Source organism: Manis javanica, chromosome 3 (genome assembly GCF_040802235.1).
Source record: "Manis javanica isolate MJ-LG chromosome 3, MJ_LKY, whole genome shotgun sequence".
Classification (NCBI taxonomy): Eukaryota; Metazoa; Chordata; class Mammalia; order Pholidota; family Manidae; genus Manis; species Manis javanica.
Window position 1 is genome coordinate 204,392,260 of NC_133158.1, and position 16,819 is coordinate 204,409,078.

The window sequence follows — 16,819 nt, forward strand, 5'->3', positions numbered from 1 at the left end:
TTTACAATAGCCAAGATATGGAAGCAACCAAAGTGTCCATCAGTAGATGAATGGATAAAGAAGAGGTGGTACATATACACAATGGAATACTATTCAGCCATAAAAAGGAATTAAGTCCTGCCATTTGCAACAACATAGATGGACCTAAAGGGTATTATGCTGAGTGAAATAAGCCAGGCAGAGAAGGAAAAATACAACATAATTTCACTTATATGTGGACTGTAATAAAACAAAATGAACAAAACAGCAACAGACTCATAGACACTATGCGACTGGTGGTTACTGTGGAGAAGGATTTGGGGTGCATGGGTGAAATAGGTGAAGGGAATAGAGGCAAAAAATATCAACCATAACATATATTGGTCACAGGGATGAAGTACAACACAGAGAATATAGTCAGTAACTCTGTAACATTTTTCTGATTTGGCAGATAGTAAACACACCAGCTGGGGTGAGCATTTAATAATGTAGATAACTGTTGAATTACTATGTTGTACACTTGAAGCTAATACAATAATGTATATCAACTATATGTCAATAAAAACAAAGAAGGAAAATAACTTACAGACTGTTAATAAATAAAAGTGGAAAAAGAGTATTTATAACAAAATCTACTTTTTGTACAAAGCAAAACAAAAAAAAAGAAACCTCTTATTATATCCTAGTATCCTTATTTGATAATAGTCCTAGCCTAATCTCAGAGTAGAGACTCAAAAATTACTGATTAAAAAATTGAATTAGTAAATGAATAGCAGTTGGATTATAAAACCAGGAAGTCTAGGCTTTAATGATATAGCCATCTTGGCTAGGTGGTCCTTTTTGGCTTTAGTTCAAGGGATGGGTACCTTTTGTCTTCTGCAGGTCTTTGGGCTATAGAAAGAGTAAAATCCTAGAAGCTTTTGAGGTTTGTAGGGAATTTTAAAAATATGTAGTGCTATGAATGCAGAAAGCTTGATATCCCCCTTCTTATACCTAAATACATGAACATGTTCTCTTTGAAAGAAGTGAGTAAGCATGTGGACCCCATTGATAAACCTCAACCTAAAGCAAAATGGGAAAAAAAAAATTACTTCATCAGAAAGAAAAGAACAGTAAATGTTACTCACACAATAGAAAACAAATATCAATAGCAATAAAACAGCTGAAAACCTGTTTGACCAAGGCTTAGAAAGAACCTGTGTGTATTCTATGGAGGAAAGGTCAAATGAAGGGGGAGCTGAAATAGACTTGTGGTTCTATTTGGGGACTTCCACCAGACATCGAAAGTTTGAATACATACATGAATGAGTAAAACCATACTCTGGATCAAGCAGGTAGCCTGGCTAGTGGAATCTGAGTGTTGGAAAAATACAAACATCTCTCTATTTTACACTTTATGCTTAAAACAAAAATTCACATGGATTAAAATATAAATTTTAAAACATAAGCCTAAAGATACTAGGAAGAGAATATTTTCATATATTTGAGCATACACATAGAAGTGGTAAATGAAAGTATTGATAGCTCTGTCTATACAAAGATACTGACACAATATTATCATCATTAATATGACCACAATTTAGTGAAAAGACAAAGTGGCAAATAAAATAATATATTTATAATTTTTATATATACATAGAGTAATACACTTATTATATATAAAGTTCTGATAAATCATTAAAAAGACAATCCCTCTTTCCCCAAAGAAAAAGAAAATATGGGTAAATGTATCCACAAGTAGTTCATGAATAAAAAAATGTCAATGTCCAAAAAAACATACATACCATGACCAAATCACTAGTGATCACCAAAAGGCAAAATAAAAAATGAGGTAGAAGTTTTCACCTATCTGTATAATAAAACTTTTCAAGCAATAGTGGAAATGTTATAAAACATAAGACAATATACTACCAGTAGAAATAAAAATAGCTTTAAACTTTTAGAAGAATAATTTGGCAATATATATTGTATTGACTTACCAATTCCACTTTTAGTAAGGTTAATTTTTCCTGATATATTTTATTAATTTCCTGCAATGAGCACCTATTGCTTCCATAAACATGAAAAACAAAACAGCTACAATCAAAAATAAAGTGCTAATTTCAACTAATCATATTGATCAATCTGATTCTGAGGCTGACCACAAATCACTCAACACTACACATTTTCCTAGGAGCTAAAGTGGAGCCTGAATTCATTTTGTTCTGTAAAATTAAAGTTATCCAGCTAAATATGCCTCTCTTAAAAGCAATCACATTCAAACCAAAGGGTTGTGAATGATGATATGCAAATTTATATTTCCTGTAAAACAGTCTTTCTCCTAAATGACAAAGGTCATACTTTCTGTTTTAAAGGTCAACATTATGAAGCACTAGACATAAAAGAAATATGGCAGCAATACAAGTGTCCATCAACAGATGAATGGATAACGAAGATGTGGTACATATATACAATGGAATATTATTCAGCCATAAAAAGAAAAGAAATCCTGCCATTTGCAACAACGTGGAGGGATCCAAAGGGTATTATGCTCAGTGAAATAATCCAGGTGAAGAAAAGCAAATACAATATGATTTCACTTATTTGTGCAATATAAAAATAAAGCAAAACAGAAGGAACAAAACAGCAGTAAACTCATAGACACTGAGAAGTGATTACTGGTTACAAAGGGGGAGAGATGGGGTTGGTTGGGTGCAGTCATGGGGAAGAGGAAGAGAATAAAAGGGCACCATAATTCACAATCACAATGTAAGTTGATCACGGAGACTGATGAACCACTGTGATGTACATTTGAAACCAACCTAAGATTGTATATTAATGGTAGTTTAATTTTTTTTAAAAAGAGACTAAAAAAGAAAAAGAAATATGGCAAAACACCCAGCCAGAGAAACAGGCCAGTTTACCAATGCCCAACAGGAGATTGGACAGCTCCCATAAACTATGCATGGCAATGCTAGGTTCTGAAGTGACTCAACATTGCTCAGCAAAATGTGGGTGTTTCTCTCAATTCAAGCATAATGCTGAATGTCAAGCCACAAAGCTGTACTCATTCCTCACAGTGGTTCCAAGTGTTATTCTGGCCTTTCAAACAGGAAGGACAAAATGCAGGTCAACAAATAAAGTGAAACTCTCCGAAACAGTGAACAGACTGGTGGTCGCCAGAGGCAAGGGATTGGGGTGGGCAAAATAGGGGAAGGGTGTGATGGGTACAAACTTCCAGTTAGAAGATGAATAAGTCCTGAGGGTGTGATGTGAAGCCTGGTGACCGCAGTTACTGACACTGTTCACGTATTTGAACGTGGCTAAGAGACTCGATCTTAAAAGTTCTCTCAAGAAAGAAATTGTGAAACTGTGAGTTCATGGATGTTGTGGTGACATACTATGGTGATCATTTCACTATACAGATATCAGATCATTATGTTGTGCTCCTTACATAATACAATGTCATAGGTCACTTGCATCCCAAGAAAACTGGAAAACAAATAAATAAAAAGTGAAATGGATGCCCCACAGAACGATATGCATTATTTTAAAAGAAGAGGTTCAGGAATTAAAGAGAATACTACATTCGCTTCAGTGCTACCTTTGTTGGTGCGACGTACACGACCACCCCTTGATCACTTTCCTTCAGCACCCTCTCCAGGCAGTAGTGGGAAGCATAGGTTTTGCCCGAGGACGTCGGAGCGACAATCACCGCTGACTCATTATTATCCACAACATCTAGGAGCTCTCGCTGCAGGGGTCAGAGCACCATTTATGTCAATAATATGAACAGCATGTTGCCCAAACAAATACATTAATACACTTCCAATATAATTCTCTGCACCTAAAATGCAATGATTGGGAATTGAAAACACATACACAGATGTTTAGGAAAATCTGAAGAACTCACAGCTTTTTAAAGAGAGAATTGTTAAGCTTTCGGGATCTGAAAGTAGGTTTGTGTGTGAAAAAATGGAATGTGAGTCTGAATAAAATATCCTTTTATAGGGAAGATTTTTTTTTATATTTGTCATTGACTAAGTGCAGCATGGATGTAAGAAATTGATTAAGTTCTAAGAAGTAGCCAATATGTAGTTCTAGGATGGTGAAAAAGTGGCTGAAGAGAGAAAAAAAGCATCAAGGATCCATAATTTTGCTACTTATCTTCCACTTTCTACACAGAAGAATGCCAGGTACCTACGTACAAAGGACATGTGGGACCTGCACCCCTTTTATTCACCACAATGATGACAAAGAATCATAAGCCCATGTGATGGGCAGAAGATGAGAAAACACCACAAAGCCCCAGTCTGCATACTCGCTTAATCTAGATCCACTAGGGCCACACCTCAGAGTGAACTGGGCATCAGAACGCAGTGTGTGGGATTGAGGAGGAACACGGGGCTGCAGGCACCCCGCGCTGAAGCAAATATCTGGTCCTCCTGCTCCTGAAAAGGAAGCAGGGTATTTTTAAGGTACCCCTACCTGCTGTCATCAACATGATGAAGTCAGATTCTGCACAGAAAAGTCCATTAGATTGAACCAACAAAATTGCACTTTTGTAGGCAGATGTGTTCAATTTATCAGCAATCTTCTATGGTTCAATCTTTGCAGAAACACATAATGTTATTCTAAATTTTATATCCATCAATATTAATTTTACATTTACTTATAGAAAAACAGCTACGATATGGTTACAGGTACTGCATATGAATATGAAACTATTGTCTAAACTGTTTAAACCACCCAAATTCCTCTGTGCACATTTATATATTTACACATGAAATCTTAGGAGAGACACAGGGAAAAGTTGGAAGCTGCTCCATAATGATACATAACTAGATAACAGAGACAAAACTTCAAAAATGTACCTGTGAATTATCAAAGTACCTTCAAGGAAATGGTCTACTTAGGAAAAATGAATGAAACAAAATTTTCACTTTCTTAAATGGGAAAAAGAGTTTACATTTGACATTCACAGTGGCAAATAATTTTAATTGATGACTTAATAGTAAGAATTTGTGCCAAATATAACACACAATGCCATGATCGTGAAAAGCTCCTGAGATCATGTTTAACAATAAAATACTAAAACTTACCTGCCAAGTGTCAGGAATAAAATCCTGAACTCTGTGATCTGGGTCTTTTCTCTCATTTCGTATCAAATAATGGCCCATGTGTTGCAGTTGAAACCGAACTGGCCCAATGCCGATTGAATATTTATTCTTTTTCTTCTTTATGTGATCTCCTGCAGCCTATATTATTTTAAAAGCCCATATTGAAAGTGATTTTAAAGTATAAAATCATTTAAATGAAATATTTATTACTGAACACTTTTTTTGAGAAAAGCATTTTACCACTTTCCAAATTTTGTAATATTTTTTAAATAAGGCCTTTACCACCTAAATCATGACTTAACTATGTATAAATTGGCAGACATCAAGGTTTCCCAGGATCTATCACAGTATTTGTAGCTACAATCTGATATAGCTAAAGACAACTGAACAATCACAATATACTTTAAATTTTGTTTGCTAGAATTAAACAGAGAATTAGTTTTAAGTGTCTGCAGAGATTATCTGATATCTAATATGTTTGTTGAGACAAGCATTTGTACAAGTTTTCAATACTAGATTAGCTTCAAGTTAGGGTTATTAATAATCATATGAACTCGAAGTAAATATTTTCAGTAAAAAAAAATCTAGAAGAGATGACTGTATTTACCAGACACTTTATGTATGCCTAATAATTACTCTATTAAAAGGGAGCCATTCTGAAACATTACCTGGGTTGGATATAAAGAGCTTGCCAACTCATCAAATCCTAAATACTTAAGGCATCTGGCTATGAAATTCTGATCGGCCTCTTGTATTAGTTCTGGGTATTTTTCCATCAAGGAGTGGATCCTTTTCATCATTTGAACAGCTATATTTAAATCTTTTATGGTGTCACCTTGGCAAAGAATAAACAATAAAATTGCTGTAAAGACCATCAAAAATAAATGTTTGATTATCCAACATTAGTCACCCAGGCTATCAATATGACCTAATTAAATTCACTAAGTTAGTTAACATTAATGGAGCTTTGAAACACAGAAGACTAAAGAAATAAAATTAAAGGTCAACTCTATACATCTCATTATTTCCAAGGATAATTTAGAAATAGCTGTGTAAGTGTTGAAGAAAAAGAAAAAGCTTGTACATCATGATAGAAATAAGATTCTTAAAGTTCAAGTTTGTATAAAGTCTGGGAAATAATAAATATTTTCTCCGCCTATTATTTCCATACCATTTTCTTTCCAAAGAAAAATATTCAGATGACTTTAAATATCTGGTTAAACACTTGAACAACATTTATTGAGTCCTATTGTTGACACAGATAAGTATTTGGTGTAACGGTTGGAGCCTGTCAATTCAATTGTCTATTACAACTGCCAGGTGCAGAATTTGATTCCTCTCCATTTCTTTACAGTCATATATATCCTTGTATTCCTCCTCACTGATAACCTTGCCATACCTACCATATTAGGGCTGTTTTTTATTCCACCTTTCTTCTAGGCAACCTACATTGTATCTATTTAATAAGCATTACCAAACTCTGAATGCTGTATGAGGCTACAAAACAAATTTAATACAGAATTCTTACCCTCTGGAGGGGTAAGCCACTGTTAATTCTGACCTATCTTACCAGCAACCAACTGCAAATCGTGACAGCACATCTTGTTTGGGGAGAAATGCATAAGAAATACACCAGAAGTCAGGCTCTCCCCGTGATGGAATCCAGTTCGCTAGAGCAAACTGAAGTTGGTAGAACAAGAGCGGGAATGAAAGAACAACCTGGTGACCATGTGTTAAAAGGATTCCAGAGTGGAGATGCTCAAGACTAACATGTCCACCTGGACTTACTCAGAAGAACTGTCAGCTGGAGAGAGGTCATGTTCATGTCACCTGCTGGCAGTTTACGTCGCTCCACCCAGTCTTCTCTCTGCCTGTCTCTCTTTTTTCTTTTCTCCTATCTACTATAGAAGTTTTTAAAGCAGAGCACATGGAAGCCAGCAACTTTTGGAAGAACTCAGCGTGCTAGGCAGACATGATCCTGGTTTCACCAGAAAGAACATGTTTATGCCTCAGATCTCAAAGACTTATGACAGATTCTCTCCGGGTACCGCACCATCTTTGTGGGCTCCTTCAGCCATGCTCACCTCTCTGTAAACAGTTCTTTTTAAATCTATCTTCGGCTGTGATTTTATCTGAATTGGCTTATGAATGTATTGCATATTTGCTCTCTGAGATTTCCTTGCTTGTTGATAAAATATTGAGAGGAATTTTGTAAGGATAAAATCAGGTAATGCACCTAAGGCTTCTCACACAAATTTCCCTTCATAAATGACAGCCACCATCTCTGCTTCTTTATTAATTCTCTGATTCATCCCAACAGAAAACACACAATCGCAAACCTTGTCCTTGGCAATGTTCCTTCCACGCTTTCAGGCAAGCAGTTAACCCCACCATTTCAGCCCGAAATTTCACCGAGTTACTTTTACATGATTTCAAAAAATCTTCCAGTTTCTTTATTCCAGAGTTTAAATTTGCTTTCATTTCCTCCTCAATAGAAAGTGACAGAGCATTCCATTTTTTCTCTTCTTTCTGTTCTTCTTGAGCAAATAACCTCTTCTTATTCTCTCTAGTAATTATTTCAGCCTTGGTCTCCTGCCCCAAAAGGAAAGAAACATACCATGAAATAACCTGGAAATACTCCAAGATGACATTTCATGAATGAGACAATGTTTTTAAGTGTCTCCTGATGACTCCAACCATCATCCCATTCTTGAATAGCCACCACAATTTTATTTTCAATGCGTTTCTTAAATTTAAATTTTCTTAATTGAAAACTTATGACAAGTACATAAAATGACTATAAAGCCTCTCTACAGATAATTTTTCAAGTTTCTGCATAGTATAGGTTATAAATCAGAAAATATAACAAAATTAGAAACACCACGCCACTGTTTTTTTCATGGCTGTACACTGGTTCCTGCTGCTCTTTCTGGAATGGACTTCCTCGGCCCTTCCCCCACTTTCACCTCCCTAGCCCTGATTTGTCTTTTAAGAGAGTTCTCCCATGAATCCTTTCCTAACTCTCCCAAGCCTAAGTCATGTATTAGATGCCTGGACAGCTCATTTATCAAAGCACTTACCACAGGTACTGTAGTTGTGATTTTACTGGTCATACTTCCTCTCTAGACTAATTTCTTGAGATAGGAACATGCCATAGCTGTTAGTAAGTCCCAAGCACAAAACATTTAGTTCATAACATTTGATGAGTGAATGAGAAAAGTGAAAGGAAACGAAGGAAAAAGTAGATAGAAGGAATAATGGAAATGTAAGTTATGTGCTCTATCTAGATAAACATTTCCAATTCACTTGAACACATGGACCCACTTTTCCTATACATTTACCAATTTGACTTGTTAGTCTGCAAAGACAAATTAGAGAACTGTGTTTGCAAGAGATTTCTAAAAACCTCCCACTATTCTGGTTAGTCATGAAATTAATATCTAAACTTTGCTTATAATGAAGCCATTTTTTGTCATCACTTTCTCAAAATTTAATTCTTATCAATAATATATGAGCTTTCCCAATGTCTTAATTTTGCAACAGGCAGTCTAGGGTTAACTCAAAAATAATTCCATCTCAACAGGACAAGGGTAACACTTGGCTATTTTCCATGTGCAATGCTTGTTTTATCTTTGATATGCAGACTTGCAACTGTTGCTGAAGAACACATTTATACAGTGCTAAATGTGTGTAACTCCCATGAGACCATTTTTTTAACTTCTAATAACATAAAAGGGAAAAAAACATGAGCTTTTTTTTCAGACTTCATCCTTTGTGCTATGGAATGATAATTTTTATGAACTTTTTATTAAAATTTTTTACCAAAAAGTTTGTAGAATCTTTTTATCTCTTGAAAAATAAAACAGAAAAGGCTTCTTGGGAGCCCTAAATAAAAAGGGAAAAGTTGTAACTGGACGGCCTTATCAATAAAATTGACTACAAAAATATAAAGGAGGTTGTCACCATAAGAAGATAAACAATGACCAACTAGTTGGCCTGGGGAGGCTGCCTTTTGGCTATTAAAGCAAAAGTCCTAAGTTCTGCTTGGACTTTTTAAAAATTTTCAGCTTTATTGAGACACAGATGAAAAGTAAAATTATAAGATATTAGAAGTCTACGTCATGGTGATTTTGATGCCCGGTTCTTGTTCATGGAGTCGAAGAATGAACTTTGCTAACACTCAAAGTAGGAAGGCAAGGGAGAGGCTTTTATTTAGAGATAAAGTGAGAAGAAAGAGTTGAGTTCCTGGCTTGCACCAGGAAGGGACAAGAGAATCCCTGGTGATTCATTGTCTAGATTTATAGGCATTTGAGAGACAAAGGGCTAGGGATGCAGACCTGCTAAGTGGTTCAAAAATGTTTATCTTTGAAGAGACATTGTTTCTTATCAGTCCTCCGGTTATTTCCAAGAAATTTACTGCTTTGATTTCCTCCCAGGATAGCAGCTTCCTGGTATGGGAGCATATCAATCAAGACTACCTACTTCGCCCCCAAGGTGGGCTGAGTTATTGCCTGTTTGTTAAAGAGTCTGAAATCCTTCCTATTTTTACTACATTGTTTTGGGCTTGCTTGCTTAATCAATTGCCCAGGTTGCAAATCACTTGATTAGGGCTGGAGGAAGAAAACTAGCACCTGGGTAAAGTAAAAAAGTAAACTGGGACCCCCCAGCAGGCCAAAGCAAATCCCACAATGTATTCTCTTGCTTTGTTTTTTTCCAAAGGCCCTCACCCCTACTCTGTCTAAACCCATGGTCCCTGTCTCAGTTTGATATATGTATACATTGTGGGAGGATTCTTCACATTGAGTAGCATCAGAAACTAACCCATTTATCACCTCACGTATTTATTTTTTTGGGGGGAATGGGGATAAGAACATTTAAAATCTACTCTCTTAGCAAATTTCAATGATATAGCATTATCTATGTATAGTTCCCATGTTTTGCATGGTAATCTTTTTATAGATTAAATTTTATACCCTTCTACCAATCTCTCCCTATATCCTTCATCCCTCAGCCCCTGGAAAACTATTTCTGTGAGTCTGACTTTCTTTTTAGATTCCACATATAATTGATACCATGGAGTATTTATCTTTCCTTCTCTGTCTGGCTTACTATACTTAGCACCTCTAAATTCATCCATATTATCACAAATGGCAGGATTTCCTTCTTATGGCTAAATAATATTCAATTTTATACATATAGACACACACCATATCTTTATTCATTCATCTGTAAATGGAGGTTTATATTGTTTTCATAGTGGCTATTGCAAATAATGCTGCAGTGATCATAGGAGTGCAGATATCTCTTCTATACTGTTTTTATTTCCTCTGGACATGTACCCAAAAGTGGGATTGCTGGACCATATGTAGTTCTGTTTTTAATTTTTTGAGGAAATTCCACATTGTTTCCACAGTGGCTGTACCAGTTTACATTTCTGCCAACCATTCATAAGGATTCCTTTTTCTCCACATGCTCACTAACACTTGTCACTTCTTGTATGAGGTAATACCTAACTGGGTTTTGATTTGCATTTCCCTTATGATTAGTGAGGTTGAAGCACCTTTTCATGCACATGTTGACTATCTTTTTTGGAAAAATTTCTGTTCAGTTCTCTGCTCATTTTTAAATGAGATCATTTCATTTAAAAAGTTTTTGTTACTGAGTTTTATGAGTTCTTTGTATATTTTAGATATTAACCTTTTATCAGACATATGATTTACAAATATTTACTCCCATTCCACAGGTTGCCTTTTCATTTTGTTGATGGTTTCCTTTGCTGTGCAGAAGCTTTTTAGTTTGATGTAGTCCCACTTGTCTAATTTTGCTTTTGTTACCGTTGTTTTGGTATCAAATCCAAAAAAATAGTTTCCAAGATGAATGTCAAGAAACTTACCCGGTATGTTTTCTTCTAGAAGTCTTATGACTTCATGACTTTTATTCAAGTTTTTATAATCTATTTTGGGTTGATTTTTGTGTATGCTGTAAAATAGAGGTCCAGCTTCATACATTTGTATGAGGATGCCCAGTTTTCCTCAACATCATTTATTAAAGAGACCATCTTTTCCCCAGTGTATAGTCTTAGCTCCTTTGTCCTAAAATAATTGACCATATGTGCCTGGATTTATTTATATATTTTCTATTCTGTTCCATTGATGTATTTGTGTGTCTTTATGCCAATATCAGACTGTTTTACATTATCTTTGTAGTACAGTTTGAAATCAGGGAGTGTGACACCTCCAGCTTTGTTCTTTTTCCTCAAGATTGCTTTGGGTGGTTCCATACAAATTTTAGGATTGTGCATTCTATTTCTGTGAAAAATGCCATTGAAATTTTGATAGAGATTGCATTGAACCTGTAGATTGCTGTGGAGAGTATAGAGTTTTAACAAATATTAATTCTTCCAATCCATGATCCCAGAATTCTTTTTGATGCTATTGTAAATGAGATTTTGTTTTAATTTCTCTGATAGTTAGTTGTTAGTATATAGAAACACAACAGATTTCTTGCATATTGATTTTATATCCTGCAACTCTTACTGAATTCATTTACTAGTTCTAACAGTTTTTTGTCAGAGTATTTAGGTTTTTTTTTATATACAATATCATGTCATCCCCATCTTCTTTTCTGACGTGGATGCCTTTTATTTCTTCTTCTTGCATAATTGCTCTGGCTAGGACCTCTAGAATTATGTTGAATAAAGGTGATGAGAGTGAGAATGCTTGCCCTGTTCCCTGATCTTGGAAGACTTTCAGGTTTTTACCTTTATTATTGTAAAATGACCTTATTTGTCTATTATAGTCTTTTGTCTTAAAGTCTATTAGCCCTGATATAACCATTACTACTCCTGCTTTCTTATGTTTTCTATCTTCATGTAATGTCTTTTACCATCCCTTTCCAGTCTGAAAAAGTTGAAGTGACCAGCATATAGTTGGGTCTCTTTTAAAAATTCATTCAGCCACTCTGTCTTTTGATTGGAGGATTTAGTCCATTCATATGTAAAGTAACTGTTGGTAAGTATTGACTTACTATTACCCTTTTGCTAATTTTTTTCTGGTTGGTTTATAATCCCTTTGTTCCTTTCTTCTTCTCTTTGCCACTTCCTTTCTGATTTGATGATTTTCTGTAGTGATATGCTTAGATTACTTCACAGCTTTTAAGGTATGCAAATCAGCCCCTTTCAGGAAAAGACTGGGAGGAGTGGTTCATTCTGCTGCCTCTGTGCTGAGCCCTGGGGGGACAGCCAGGCAAGTTCACACAAGCCTGCTGAGAATTTTCTTTGTTTGCTATAGTAGTGTGGGTTCTTGTGGATGTAAGCCCTGTTGGCAAAACAGAGAGAGATGTTTTGGGGACCTATATCTCAGGTGGAAATCTCAAAAGTTGGAGTGCCAGGTATTGGGTCCAAACCCTTCCCTTCTGAGGGAGAAGCTGGGAGTGGGAGTTCCCTCCTAACTGTAGTTGCTGTGCCACAGGTGAGATTTATGGTGTATCTCAGCCTCTTCTCCCTGTTTTACTGTGGGTTTCTTCTTGTTTGCCCAATATATACAATTTACTCAGATAGTTTTGGGTTTCCTTCAGACAGAATTTCTCTATGTAAAGCTGTAAATTCAGTGAGTGCATGGAAGGAGGTGAGTTCAGGAACCTCCTATATTACATCTTGGATTGGAACTCCCAAAGAACTATATTTTTAATGTTACTTCAACATTTCCACATCTAAGCCTTTAGTCATTTAATGTCTTTTACTCTTTTGCAAATAAACATAGATTTTATTATGTATAGAGGGCCATATATAACCTTTTATATGCAGGTTAGACCTTCTTAGCAAGTAAGTAAAATAATAAGTAATCATATGTAATAAGAAAAGGCGTAACATGGAAATAAACTACCAAGAAATTGAACAAATATCAGCTTAAGAAAAGACAAAGAAAAAGTCTTGGTAAAATTAATAGAACTTACATGTGCCTTTTTGCTCTTTGGTTCAATGAAATTTTTCTTTGGCTTGACAGCTTGGGATACAACAACTTTTGACGGGACTGATTCTAATGAATTTCCATAAAACCGTTGAAAAACATGGTATTTTTGCAGAGATCTAAGAAAACGCGGATCTCTAGATTTTTCTGAAAAAAAAATTAAAATGTAACATTACTATCTTTTTAATATCATTCTCACTAATTCTTCATACCATCCCACCCACACATGCACTTTCTTTTAGTTGGTCAGAGTAATTTACTCTGATTACTTTTGTTAAAGAGGTAATCTTAAATCAGTCTCTCTCTTGTGTAGAATAATTCCTTACCTTATTTAAAAGATGGAGGCGACTCTTTCATTGTCTACCTCCCAAAGCAAATACCAGGATGCTACAAGGAGTGACAGATTCTGGGCATTACCTCTGTCATGTATCCTGTGAATGAGGTGAAGAAGAGGAAAGTAGAGGCAGAGACAAGAAGATATCCATCTAGGATATTCTAGCTTCTTGCATCACATGACAAAAAAAGTCCTTACTCCAGACCACGGCCACAGAGCCAAGAGTTTGGCAGCTGAGAAAAACTGTCACTGTGGAAAAATCTGATGACAGGAAATCCCAACGATCAAGGTATGACTTCCTCCCATACTGCAGAAAACCACAGTACTCACCTAAAGGGAATATTTAGGCTGGATAATTTTTCTATGTCTGTATTTATATACAGCATACAGTTTGAAGGATGTCAATGGCTAATCTAAAAGATCCCTTCACATCTTGCAGGATCTTTGTAGCTGTTTAGATAAGCAAAATGACAAGTATTTCATACGAGCATGCTTACTATGCACATGCCTAGATTCTTCTGAAAGTAAGTTTTGTCAACTCGAAGAAGAGTGGAGGTGAGCATAGGGGTAGACAAAAGTGAGATGAAGACAAGAGATCCCTAATTCATCTCTGTTGATCTACTCTTAGTGATTTCAAGGGCCTCCCTTTGCAGTTCCAATCATCCTGAGCATGAAGGCAGGTAAAATGCTGGCATTTATTACACATCAACTGAGTGGTGTGAAAGTAGCTGAAATTGATCAAAAGATTGCCTCAATATTCTTGACTTGGAGGCATACACAAATTTCGAAACCACAAACCATTTTGCTTAAAACAGCTTCTAACTTCTGTGAGACAAGCACCATAGGTGTGCACTTTCTCCTGAGACATCTGCAGACCTATGTACATGTGACTGTCACTGAACAGTGGGACTTTTCATTATTATCTTTAACAAGATACATCTAAACATGTTGTAGAATACTATTACTCAAGAAATATAATTTGTGGCTCAGACTGATTATTTTTCATTATAAAATCAAAGCCAGCAAGTGAAATTGATTTTTAAACATTTTTTTCACCAGTCACAGGACTCACCATCAAATTGGCACTTTGTCCTGTCATAGTCATCACGAAGGAGTCTGTGAGAATGCCAGTGCAGAAGCTCATCAAATTCCTTTTGTTTAACCAGTGAAGTTACCACAGGATCATCACTATAAGATAAAAGCATGTTTTAAATTGCATGCCTCCAGATACAGCAGAGTATGGCTTTCATTTCTTAATATTTTTTACAAATCATAGCCACCTCTCCTCTTCCTGAGACATGATGTTAGTGGTAGAATCCAAAGCATAGTTTATTGGAGCATAAGAACTCAGAATTCACCCTGTATCCCTAAAAGTCCAATCAACATCAACAAATATTCATTAGTTAATTCATTAACTAAAATGATGCCGCTGAAGTGATTTTACTCTAAGATCAAAACCATGTTGATTTACGATCAAAGGAGTTTGAGTTATGATCAAAGGACACTGATAAATTTTATATTAAATGCATTATGTTACAAACCCATATGTAATATGTTTACATAAATATGTCTAATTGGCTGCATTTCATCGAGTCTTTAATGAATAACTCATTCATTCCACCCAAGTATTCACAAAGGCACATTTAGCTGTATACCTCTTTAAGAAAGGCAAATCTTTGAAAAGGTCTCCAACAAACTTATCAACCACCTTACACGACACTGGAATAAAACCCAAATTAGATATCTTTTCCTTGGGAGTATCTGTAAGCAAGTTAAAAATTAAGACATGGTCAAATATTCATATAATACACATTTCCTAAAAATTCACATTAAAAAACATTTCTCATTGATCTTATTTATATTAATCAATTCCAGCCCTTCCCATAAAGCTATTTCCCACATAAAACATTTTGGAACACAGCAAAATATAAAGAAATAGCATTTTGACATGGAGGTAAGTAGATAATAGATAAATAGATAGATAGATAAAAAGGAAAGCCCCTATATCTTCTTTTTTTTATTAAGGTACCATTGTAATACAATCTTACATAGGTTTCAAATGAGCAACATTGTGGTTTCAACATTCACCCATATTATCAAGTTCCCCTCCACCCATTGCAAGCAGTGTCCATCAGTGTAGTAAGATGCTATAGAGTCATTATTTGTCTTCTCCGCGCTATACTGCCTTCCCTGTGACCTACCTATATTGTGTGTGCTAATTATAATGCCCCTTAATTCCCTCCTCTCTCCCTCCCAACCCACCTTCCACAAACCCTTCCATTTGGTAAAACCACTAGTCCTTTCTGTGAGTCTGCTGCTGTTTTGTTCCTTAAGTTTTTGCTTAGTTGTTTTACACTCCACAGATGAGTGAAGTCATTTGGTACTTGTCTTTCTCTGCCTGGCTTATTTCACTGAGCATAATACCCTCTAGCTCCATCCATGTTGTTGCAAATGGATTTGTTTTCTTTTTATGGCTGAATAATATTCCATTGTATATATGTACCGCCTCTTTTTTATTCATTTATCTACTGTTGGACACTGAGATTACTTCCATATCTTGGCTATCAAAAACAGTGCTGTGATAAACACAGGGGTGCATGCCTTTTTGAATCTGAGATCTTGTTTTCTTTAGGTAAATTCTTAGGAGTGGAATTACTGGGTCAAATGGTATTTCTATTTTTAGTTTTCTGAGGAACTTCTGTATTGCTGTCCACAATGGTTGAACTAATTTACATTCCCACCAACAGTGTAGGAGGGTTCTCCTTTCTCTGCATCCTCGTCAGCATTTGTTGTTGTTTGTCTTTTGGATGTTGGCCATCCTAACTGGTGTAAGGTGATATCTTATTGTAGTTTTAATTTGCATTTCCTTGATAATTAGCAATGTGGAGCATCTCTTCATGTGCCTGTTGGCCATCTGAACTTCTTCTTTGGAGAAGTGTCTGTTCAGATCCTCCACCCATTTTTTAATCAGGTTATTTGTTTTTTGGGTGTTGAGGCAAGTGAGTTCTCTATATATTTAGGATGTTAGCCCCTTATCAGATAGGTCATTTACAAATATCTTCCATACTGTAGGATGCCTTTTTGTTCTGCTGATAGTGTCCTTTGCTGTACAGAAGCTTTTTAGTTTGATATAGACCCTATATTTCTTATTTTCAAATGTTTACTCCTTTTCTTATTCCCTATTATTAAACAAGTAATTTGAATATGACAATCTCACTCAGAGATCTTCCACATACATACTTTTATGAAAATGAACATTTTTAAAAGTTGGGAGAAAAATACAGACGGTAATGAATCAATGGTATTTGATGTCATTACAGTATCCTCTTACATCCTCCTTGATATTATATATGTGTTGGCTAATGAATGCCTTTTTATTTATATCTAGTTCATAATTGTAGGTGAGCTGCCCCTGTTGGGTCCAATATCCCCTTGGTGCT

The 16,819-nt window shown here is 35.6% G+C and overlaps 1 protein-coding gene across 7 annotated transcripts in view; it reads right to left on the reverse strand.

Annotated features, from left to right (window-relative positions):
* DDX60 (DExD/H-box helicase 60) overlaps positions 1 to 16,819 on the reverse strand; it is a 96,853-nt gene that overhangs the window by 56,090 nt on the left and 23,944 nt on the right. For all 7 annotated transcript variants that reach the window (XR_012129632.1, XM_037024656.2, XM_037024658.2 and 4 more), the window contains exons 11-17: positions 15,035 to 15,140; positions 14,452 to 14,567; positions 13,032 to 13,192; positions 7,418 to 7,670; positions 5,747 to 5,913; positions 5,061 to 5,216; positions 3,563 to 3,712 (exon numbers count right to left, since the gene is read on the reverse strand). Coding sequence is in view for 6 of the 7 variants with exons in the window: in XM_037024656.2 (XP_036880551.2) it covers positions 3,563 to 3,712; positions 5,061 to 5,216; positions 5,747 to 5,913; positions 7,418 to 7,670; positions 13,032 to 13,192; positions 14,452 to 14,567; positions 15,035 to 15,140 (1,109 nt within the window). In the remaining variant the exon portion in view is untranslated. The remainder of the gene's footprint in view (positions 1 to 3,562; positions 3,713 to 5,060; positions 5,217 to 5,746; positions 5,914 to 7,417; positions 7,671 to 13,031; positions 13,193 to 14,451; positions 14,568 to 15,034; positions 15,141 to 16,819) is intronic.